Source organism: Nelumbo nucifera, chromosome 1 (genome assembly GCF_055504915.1).
Source record: "Nelumbo nucifera cultivar China Antique chromosome 1, China Antique-T2T, whole genome shotgun sequence".
NCBI classification, from domain to species: Eukaryota; Viridiplantae; Streptophyta; class Magnoliopsida; order Proteales; family Nelumbonaceae; genus Nelumbo; species Nelumbo nucifera.
Window position 1 is genome coordinate 175,008,973 of NC_142649.1, and position 10,854 is coordinate 175,019,826.

The 10,854-nt window shown below is 38.1% G+C and overlaps 1 protein-coding gene across 3 annotated transcripts in view; it reads right to left on the minus strand.

The window, feature by feature from the left end:
- HGL1 (heteroglycan glucosidase 1) overlaps positions 1 to 736 on the minus strand; it is a 63,926-nt gene extending 63,190 nt beyond the window's left edge. Inside the window, exon 1 of one of the 3 annotated variants that reach the window (XM_010257420.3) lies at positions 399 to 736. In XM_010257420.3, coding sequence (XP_010255722.1) covers positions 399 to 550 — 152 coding nt within the window. In that variant the 5' untranslated portion in view covers positions 551 to 736. The remainder of the gene's footprint in view (positions 1 to 398) is intronic. The other 2 variants (XM_088895335.1, XM_010257421.2) reach the window with 2 other exon arrangements.
- Between the last annotated feature and the right edge of the window lie 10,118 nt (positions 737 to 10,854).

Below are 10,854 nucleotides of genomic sequence, written 5' to 3' on the forward strand. Positions count from 1 at the left end.
AGTAAGAATTATTCTCTGATTTTATTCTTAGGTATAGCGTTTAGTGTAAGTACTTTACAAATACCGCGTCCAAACTCAAGAACATACATTAAAACAGAACCATCACATTATGTAAACCAAGTAAAAATTCCAGCAAGCACAAAAATGATAAGTGAGATCATAATACAGGAGACATGCATTAGTTTCTCATAGAGCACAGAAGAAAAGTAATATAACTAAACAAATAAAGGGAGAAATGCATGATCAGGATGGTCTATCTCTCTAACCATCAGCCCAAATCCCTTGAAACTTGAAAGTTGAAACAAAACCCAGTAAATTCATTAATAGAGAAGGCCATTAAGGAGCAAATGCTCTAAGCAAGTGACTGATAACTGGTAAATCACTTCGATCAAAATCACCTGAAGAGGCAGAACTTAGAGCAATCGATAAGCAAGTCTGGACAGATAGAAGGCCTGAAAGATCTAAGCTTATCAGACTTTCCGGCCAATGAAGAAGATGAAGCCCTGATAAGGTGACTCGGCCTGTACGTGTTACTTAATAATAGTTCCATAGTAGCCAAAAACCCTCTTTATTTATTGCTAAAAAATAAAATAAATAAATGCCAGTGGACAGATGGTTGGGACTTGGGAGGAAAACGGTTCCCGCTTCGTTCCTCTCGTTGCCCTCTCTCTCTCTATATATATGCACAGTCTGCACACTGAATGGAGTCACTGACTGACCAGAGACGCAATGACGCAGTGGCCCGTCATTGCCAAAGCCTTTATAAAGGCTTTACCTAACTCATCTTATCGTAAACCCACAGAATTCTAAGTGCCTTGATGTTACCTGTTAAGTGGGACATGCTGAAAATACATGAGTTAAGATATTAAGATTGAGGAAAAACCAACGGTTGTGATGTAACTGACGATATTGGAACGGTAAAAGGTACCATAACCTCTTTTACCAGTGAGAACTTACCGAAACTCCGACGTCATCACTACGTGGCAGAATTCTGTGGGTTCACGATGAGATGAGTTAGGTAAAGCTTTATAAAGACTTTGGCAATGACGCACGTGCAACCCCACTAGTATTAGTAAAAGATAAAAGTGAGTAGGAAATCTGGGTTCGGAAGAAAAGGGCCGTGATGTTAACTGTTAAGTGGGACATGCTGAAAACACATGAGTTAAGATATTAAGATTGAGGAAAAACCAACGGTTGTGATGTGAGTGACGATATTGGAATGGTAAAAGGTATCATAACCACTTTTACCAGTGAGAACTTGCAAAAACTCCGACGTCATCACTACTTGGCAGAATTCTGTGGATTTACGATGAGATGAATTAGGTAAGCAATGACGCACGTGCACCCCACTAGTATTAGTAAAAGATCAAAGTGAGTAGGAAATCTGAGTTCGGAAGAAAAGGGCCTTGATGTTAACTGTTAAGTGGGACAAGCAGAAAACACACGAGTCAAGATATTAAGATTGAGGAAAAACCAACGGTTGTGATGTGAGTGACGATATTGGAATGGTAAAAAGTACCATAACCACTTTTACCAATGAGAGATTCGGGTAAGGGTCGGGTCGGGATTTTTATCTTTTACTAATATTAGTGAGGGTGCACATGTATGTTTCAGTTGCCAAAATTAGGGTGTTCACGGTCCAATTCAATGCAATTTAGAGAAAATCTCAAACCAAACTAGTAAATTACAGCTTGAGAATTTTCTAAGTCGAATCAAACCGTTTTTAGTATAGAAATCAAACAAAACCGTTTTATTACAGTTTGGTGCGGTTTCTAATACGGTTTAGATACTTTGGATCATTCTATGTTCTTTTGGGCTTAACCCAATTAGAAAAGCCCAAATAGCTCCCCTAAAAAGTAAAACTTAAAACTTTTATTTATTGTTTTATTATAAAATAAAGCATTCATTATATATTTATAATTTTACGAATTCCATTTAGATGTATTATATATAATATTTATATATCATATATTCATATTATATATATAATTTCGATTTACAGTTTACGGTTTGGTTCAGTTTATAAAATTAAAAAAACCAAACCAAAATTGTAAATCATAATTTAGAAAATTCTCAAACCAAACCAATCCATTTATACGTATAAACCAAACCAAACCAATTTGCGGTTTGGTTCGGTTCAATTTTGTGATTTGAACCATATAATGAACACCCCTATCTAGTCAAAATAACATATTTGAATTGAAGTGAGTAAAAAAAGAATTGATTTTCAAGTACCAAAAAAATAATACACAAAAATAACCCAGCAACAATAATAATGACTAAATTCACTATGAATTTATAATCTAACTTTAGCGTTATAATCATTATTTGAACAGTAATCAATCAAAGCTACTAAGCTAGCAAGTGAGCATAACGAAAATGACTCGTAAACACCACCTAACAATTGAGCATGAAAAAATAACACAAATGGAAAATGTAAGTTCAAATATTTTCGATCATTCTCTAATTTAAACTCCTCTTCATTACAAAAAAAAAAAAAAAAAAATTAAACTCCTCTTCTTGTTTTTTTGTTTGATTTATAAATTTAATAGCGGTGTTCCTTCCATCCGAAAGCATTCCTTATAGACAGGCCCAAAATGGCCATGTCAAAACAGAAATAGTAGTCTTCCCAAAGATGTTTAAAAGTGAAGAGTTGAACCACTATCTCAATTGCAAGTTATAGGGTTGTATAATCACCTTTCTCTTCATATAAACTGCTATACACCCAAAACAAATCAACCAAAAAAATAAGCATAAAAGAGAAACCAAAAAAGAGTGCAAGTTCAATCAAAATTTAGAATTTTAGACAAAATTAAAAAAATAATAATAAACAACTACTTTGTTGAGTGAACTCTTATTTTGGATCGTAAATTGATTGTGTATCCAAATAAAATGAAATAGCACTAAAATCCTATAACATACTACACGCCTATATAGGTTCAAATTTGGAGGATTTTTATAAATATGATCACATTTTTATTAAAAATTGGGAGATACCAGGGCTGTTCATGGGGCGGGTTGGGTCGGTTTACTGGCGTTTTTCCAACCGACCCGGCCTGGTCGGTTTACCTAGAAATGAAACCGAAACCGACCCAGTACTAAGTAAAACCGACCTGGTTGGTTTGAATCGGTTTGGGTCGATTTTGTGAATGATTCTCTCGATGTGAACGGTAAAGGATTCAAGTCTAAGAACGCAAAGGCTGGATGCCTGGAAATTAAAAATGATTTGATGGATTAAAACTGATATTTTATATATAATATGTATATTTCTGAAATAAAGCTAAAATATATATATATATATATCCACAAATATATATCTAAAATATATATATAGTAAAACTGAAATATATCAGATATATATATATATAATATCTGAAATATTATATATATAATATATATCTAAGTCGGTTCGGGTTGGTCGGTTTGGGTCTTGTTATATATATATATAATATCTGAAATATTATATATATAATATATATCTAAGTCGGTTCGGGTTGGTCGGTTTGGGTCTTGTTATGAACAACCCTAGGAGATACATCCATTCAACTTATCAATTAAGTTTATCCTCGAAGGAGAAATTTTGAACTTATCATGATGATTCGGTTCCATTTAATGTCATGAAAACAATCCAGAGTAATTATAGAGTTGTTTAGCCCAAGGTTTTTAAAATTGACCCGGACAATGAACTGATCAAGGGTCCAGTTCCTGAGTCGAACGGTCTGACCGTTCGAACCGAATGAACGACCAGTTCTGACAAAAAAATAAAAAAAATAAAAAAATGGCCAAACTGTTGAATGGTTCGAATGGTTTGACCGCCCGAGTCAGCGGTTTGCTGACCAAATCTATTGTTTTGGGGCTACTTGTTGAGTGAACTCTTATTTTGGATTCTAAATTGATTGTGTACCCAAGTAAAATGAAATAGCATTCAAATCCTATAACATACTACACCCCTATTTAAGTTCAAATTTAGAGGATTTTTATAAATATGATCACATTTTTATTAAAAATGGGGAGATACATTGATTCAACTTATCAATTAAGTTTATCCTTGAAGGAGAAATTTTGAACTTATCATGATGATTTGATTCCATTTAATATCATGAAACAATCCATAGTAATGTGAGAGTTGTTCAGCCCAAGGTTTTTAAAACCAACCCGGACAACGAACCGATCAGGGGTCCAGTTCCCAGGTCAAACGGTTAAACCGTTCGAATCGAACGAATGACCCGTTATGACAAAAAAAACGACCAAACCGTTGAATGGTTTGAACGGTTTGACCGCCCGGGTCAGCGGTTTACTGACCAAATCTATGGTTTTGGGGCTACTTTGTTGAGTGAACTCTTATTTTGGATTCTAAATTGATTGTGTATCCAAATAAAACGAAATAGCATTCAAATCCTATAACATACTACACCCCTGTTTAGATTCAAATTTGGAGGACTTTTATAAATATGATCACATTTTTGTTAAAAATGGGGAAATACATCCACTCAACTTATCAATTAAAAGTTTATCCTTAAAGGAAAAATTTTGAACTTATCATGATGATTTGATTCCATTTAATATCATGAAAATAATCCAGAGTAATGTGAGAGTTGTTTAGCCCAAGGTTTTTAAAATCAACTTGAACAATGAACCGGTTAGTGGTCTAGTTCCCAGGTCAAACGGTCTGACCGTTCAAACCGAATGAGCGACCCATTCTGACAAAAAAAAATAAAAACCAGCCAAACCGTTGAATAGTTCGACCGCCTAGGTTAGCGGTTTGCTAACCAAATATATGGTTTTGGGGGAAATAACGGTTATGGGGTAAAACTGAACCAGTCACTTAACTGATTCCTGATTTTTCCAGTCCAATAACCATGGTTCAACCACATTGATATTTGATAAAAATTTAACCAACATTATGACTACCTTAATAGGGTAACCATTACGTGGAGAATTTGGATGTCCACGTATTCATCTTTTTAGGGCACTTGTCTCTCTTGTATATAAGGGTAAAATAGAAACATGTGAATTTGCTAGATTGGTTGTTAACCCATTCAAAGTTGTATTATTAATAGGGGTAAATTTGTAAATAAAAATCAAGGTGTTCTACAAAAAAAATGATCATTTTCTTATTTTTAAAATTTTTAAATAATGGGGTATATGTTAGTTTGGTTGTTTTGTATTATTAATAGGAGTAAATTTGGAAATAAAAATCAGGGTGTTCAACGAAGAACCATTGATCATTTTCATTTTTAATAATGATGAAAAATGAAAAATAATGAGATGAGATAATAAATTTGTGTTATTAATAGGGGTAAATTAGGAAATAAAAATTAGTGTGTTCAATGAAGAGCCATTAATGTGAGAATTGTTTGGCCCAAGGTTTTTAAAATCGACACAGACAACGAACTAGTCAGGGGTCTGGTTCTTAGGTCGAACAGTCCGACCGTTCGAACCGAACAAATGACCCATTTTGACAAAAAAATAAAAAATAAAAAAAACTGGCCAAACCGTTGAATGGTTCGACCACCTGGGTTAGTGGTTTGCTAACCAAATATATGGTTTTGGGGGAAATGATGGTTCTGGGGTAAAACATAATTGGTCACTTGACTGATTCCCGATTTTTCTGGTCCGACAACTATGGTTCAGCCACATTGATATTTGATAAAAATTTAACCAACATTATGACTACCTTAATAGGGCAACTATTACGTGAAGAATTTGGATGTCCACGTATTCGTCTTTTTAGGGCACTTGTCTCTCCTGTATATAAGGGTGAAATAGAAACATGTGAATTTGCTAGATTGGTTGTCAACCCATTCGAAGTTGCATTATTAATAGGGGTAAATTTGTAAATAAAAATTAGGGTGTTCAACGAAGAGCCATTAAAATGAAAAATGAAAAATAATGAGATAATAAATTTGTATTATTAATAGGGGTAAATTTGGAAATAAAAATCAGTGTGTTCAACGAAGAGCCATTAATCATTCTCATTTTTAATAGTGGCAATAGATATTAGGTCTAGCTCGAGTTTGATACGAACATCGGATTCAAATATTGAGCCTAGGGCTGTAATTAAATCGGATTCAACAAAATTTAATTCTGATCTAATTATTAACAATATGTATCTCAGATAGGATTTGAAGATCTTGGATTTAAATTCGATAGATCCGATTATTGTAACATCTAAATCGAATCTGATTATATAAATATATCATTCAAATCCAAAATAATCATTTAGATGTCAGATCGGGTCTCAAATTTTTGAATATCATTGATAGGCATACTTGAACCTCAAACCCAAGTCTAAATATAAAATCCAATCTAAATATTATATCAATAAATGCTAATATATGTCATTATTTATTAATATATTTTTTAATCCTTATAGTATTATTAGGCTAGGCTTATATATATAGAAAAGCTCGAATCCCATCCAAAAAATAATTAGGTTTGATACTTTTTATTTATTTATTTATTTTTGTTCCAAGGGGCTACACAACAGGGGATAACCCATCCCTAAACTCAAACCACCCCCCAACCCAGGTGTAAACGAGATTCAATCTCAAGTATCCACCACAACTTACTAATCAACGGATTGGCATCTTGTTAATCGTGTTTGATACTTCAATCCCAATGGGCAATAAACTCAGCCAGATTATGCATCTTTGCCCATAAACAGATCTACATATAGGTTGAAACTTTTTAGGAAAAGTAATGAATGGAGATGGGATTCAGTCCATACACAACCTTATTCATACCATCCCCACAACCGTTGTTTGTGCATTCGTGTATTAAGAATATCTCAATATGTGTATATTATTATTTATAGGGAGATATTCTCAATGCACATTAATGATGATGTTAGCACGGCGATTGAATTTGAGTTGATACAAAAATCACATCAACAAACCTCCGTGAATTTGATAAATAACTAACTTTTCGTTACCAACTTTATTATAACGACTGATTGGTTAAACTTTTTTTCGGAGTCAGAACTTTTTATTACCGTGGGCGTTGTAGCACTTTAGTGAAATTTGATGGTAAATTTCAAATTTTTAGTCGTGTTAGAATATCCCATATCATAGTCAAACCCAACTTTATTATTGTGGGGGCACCGTGGAAAGGAATTTTAGTGGGATCTGACGGTGTATTTCAAATTTTCAATTGTGTTAGAATCGTTGGTTATATGACCCAATTCATTACGTGCCTTTATAAAAAGGTAAAATTCCCGATATCTTACAATTTGTAGCAATTCAGTACCTGGTATTAATTCATCGTTACTCGTAACATCAAATGAATTTAAATATTTTTATAATGTCAAAACTAACTTTTATGATAATATTTGGATCATTTTATCCTTTGTAATAATAATAACCCACATGACGGTGCCTATACATCTAACACATCGACTGAATTTCTCCTCTCGGAGAATTAACTATTAAGCATCCAAACCCAAAGAGAGTAGCCATGTCGTGTGCTTTTGATTCGATAGCTTGTGAGATATCATTTTAATATTGTGCATGAGCAATGCCCTATCGTTCGATCATTTTTTAGACGATATTTGACTTATGATATAAGGTTTTGACTAATTTGAGAGCAGAGCTGTCCTCGTCCAATACTAAGTGGGTGAATAGTGGTTTCCCACTTGCTGATAAAGGATGTTATAGCTGAGGTTGTTTTTGTCATTTCAAAATACATTAGTCAGAAATGCAGGTGGGTAGTTATGTATTTTTGCATTATAGTGAGTTAATGCCAAGTATTGGATTGTCACAAATTAAAAGTTCGGGTACTAGACTATTGCATTTTAAAGTTTGGGTACTAGATTGAGACTAGGACAAGAGTACAAGGTACTTATCGATGGTTATCTTGGAAGGGTGAGTAGGTGAGCATTCGATTTATTCGATTAAAAAATGAATAGAATAAATTAAAATTTTAAAAATTAAATTAAGAAAATAAAAATCGAATTGAAACTGAATTATAGAAAAACCAAAATTTTTTATTCTGACTTTTGGTTATTGATGATGGGTGATTTGGCTTGACCTAGTGAGCAGAGGACACATGGACAGGATTTTCCAACTAGACTATGAATTAGCATTTATTGCCACCTCAGCACTACGTACCACCTTGGCGGGCAAGACCACTTTGGGTATCTCGGGCACTTCGGCGATGACCGAGGTTCGAGTAGCTCAGGATTACCTAACTTGCCGAAGCGATACGTCAAACTTCTAGGAGCCTACCAGCTGTCTCCGAGCTCTTCGAGATCGTGCCGCATAACCATAGGACTTATCCTTATCCTGCCCAGATCGGACAGACACGATGGGTCTTATCGGTTCGCTTGTTATCCACCTCACAAGGTAGAATGGACTCCTAAAGGAGTGGACTGAGGATCTCGGAGGAGTTTCGTGAGACCCACGGTAGTCTAGCTATATAAGGGCATCAGCCCTTGAGACCCAGGTATGCGCGATTTAGTGCATTCTAGCTCTCATATTCATTTACTTTAAGCTCGCAACCAACCCAGTACTAACTTAAGCATCAGAGTGACCGCATCGGGTTAGTCACCCTAGGTTCTCTGAATACTCCTTTCTTGCAATTCGACCAGCAAGCTAGGTAAGCTACCCTCCAGCTAGGAGCTACCAGATCGCACACCATCAATTGGTGTCGTCTGTGGGAGCACGACAAGAAAGTCAAGTTTTCTACCTTACCTAAATCACACCTTTCAGCATCTCATCAATGGCATCAATTAGTAACACTGGAAAGAGCGTCGAGATGACCGTCACTGGGGGGTAGGAACAAACCTTCATCAATCCAGAGTTCCCCACAGTTTGCATTGGCTAGTTCACCAGGCGTTTACATGCAGCCGTTGCACACTCCATTTCCTCAAGTGAGCACCACCATCTCGTTTGTAGAGCCCTCGGTGGTTCCTCTCGGGATTGGGTCCCAGCAGTTTGACAAACTGGTCCAGAGTGTACGGGTCATGCAGCTCCAGATACAGCAGATCCACCAGTTCCAGCAATACCAACAATACTATTTCCATCAGCATTTTCCACCACTTTAGAACTAGAACCAGAATCAGAACATCCCTCCAAACCGGAGCCAGAACCAGCAATAGAATGTGCACCGATCTCCTCCCCAGGGCACGAGGACATCTCGGGTCCCAGCCCCTCCTCGGGGTCGGACCCCACCTCGGGACCGGGCAGCAAGTCAGCGCACACCACCACCTTCCTAGGTGGAGAATCAAAAAGATCGACCCCAGGACAGCCGCTAGACCAAGACTGATCAGTAGCAGCACTCGTGGCGTGAAAATCGCAAGCCCCAAGTTAGCAGTCGTCAGCCCAGGGCAAGAGGCGCGGACTCACATCGAGACCCCTCGATCCCCAACAACTGCTAGTATCCAGTTCGCATTCGTGAGGACGTGAGTAACAGGAACCAGCTCCCGCCTTGTGACAACATTCAAGAATGGGAGCGCACTAGAGTCAAGGTGTCGGACAACACCAAAGGGAACAACACCAACAACGAGGCCGCGAGGAAGCAACGTTGTCGCAGAGCGCGCCGAACATCAGCAAGGAGCAGCCCGCCAACAGTAACAAACAAAATGAGGGAGGAAGTGAGCTTAGTAGTTGCACAACCGGCTCCAGTATTGTTGAGTCGGCCCTCCCCTTGGCACCAGAGATTCTTTCAGCCCCAAGGCCCCAAGAGTTCATGACACCAGCACTGGAAACGTACAACTCGAAGTCTGACCCCAACGAACACGCCGACAGCTTCCAGTCCTTAATTCTACTCGCCGGAGCCAATGAAGCAAGCTTGTGCGTGGCATTCTCGATGACTTTCAGGGACATAGTCAGGACATGGTACAGGAACCTAACCCCGGGCTCGATCAAGAGTTGGTCACAATTCGTGGATCTATTCACCATGCATTTTATCACAAGTAAGAAGTGCCCAAAGTTTGCAGTGAGCCTTCTGAACATTGTCTAACGGGAGAATGAGTCAATCAGGAGTTACATCAACATGTTCAATACCGAGTGCTTACAAGTACCCAACTTCGACTGATTTGTGCAGCTCACTACAACCCAAAAGGGAGTTCGCCATGTTGAGTTCTCTTGGCATCTCTGGCTAAACCCTCCCAAAACAATGGAGAAGTTCTTCGAGGACGCCGACAAGTTCATCCAGGCGAAAGAAGCCCATGGGTCTAAGTTGGAGCTCCAGCAAGGCAAGAAGAGAAAGAGAGAAGATGAAGGCACCAGTAGTAGCAAGCACCGACGACGGAAGAGCAAATCACCAAAGTGAAGCAAGTCCCTGCACAGGCGGAGCAAATCATCGGAGAAATCACCATCTCGGGGTTCTAGGTCAGGTTGGCGATCTAGGACCCCTTCAATCTAGAGGTCCACCTACACCCCCCTCAATTCCAAACGGGGTGAAATTCTTATGGCGATCAAGGATACCGGCTATGTCAAGTGGCCGCCCAGGATGCGAGGAGACCTGGAAACCAGAAACCCAAACGTCTACTATCATGTTCACCGTGATGTTGGGCACAACACAGAAGATTGCTGAAACCTCAAGGACAAGATTGAAGAATTGATTCGCCGTAGATATCTAAAGAAATTCATCAAGCATGAGGATATGGAAATAGTGGACCGACAGGCCGACCAGCGAAGAAAAGCTCTGGAGTTGAGTAGAAGGAATGACCAGTAGCCACCTCGGCAACCGCCGCCACTAGAGGACAAGCCGATCCATGGGGTAATCAACATGATCACTGGTGGAACAATCGTTGCAGGGTGCAACACAGCAACGGGAAAGACGTTGGGTCGGGAGCTCGAGCATGATGGTGAGAACCCACCAAAGCGACCTCGGGTGGAGGAGGCAATCTAC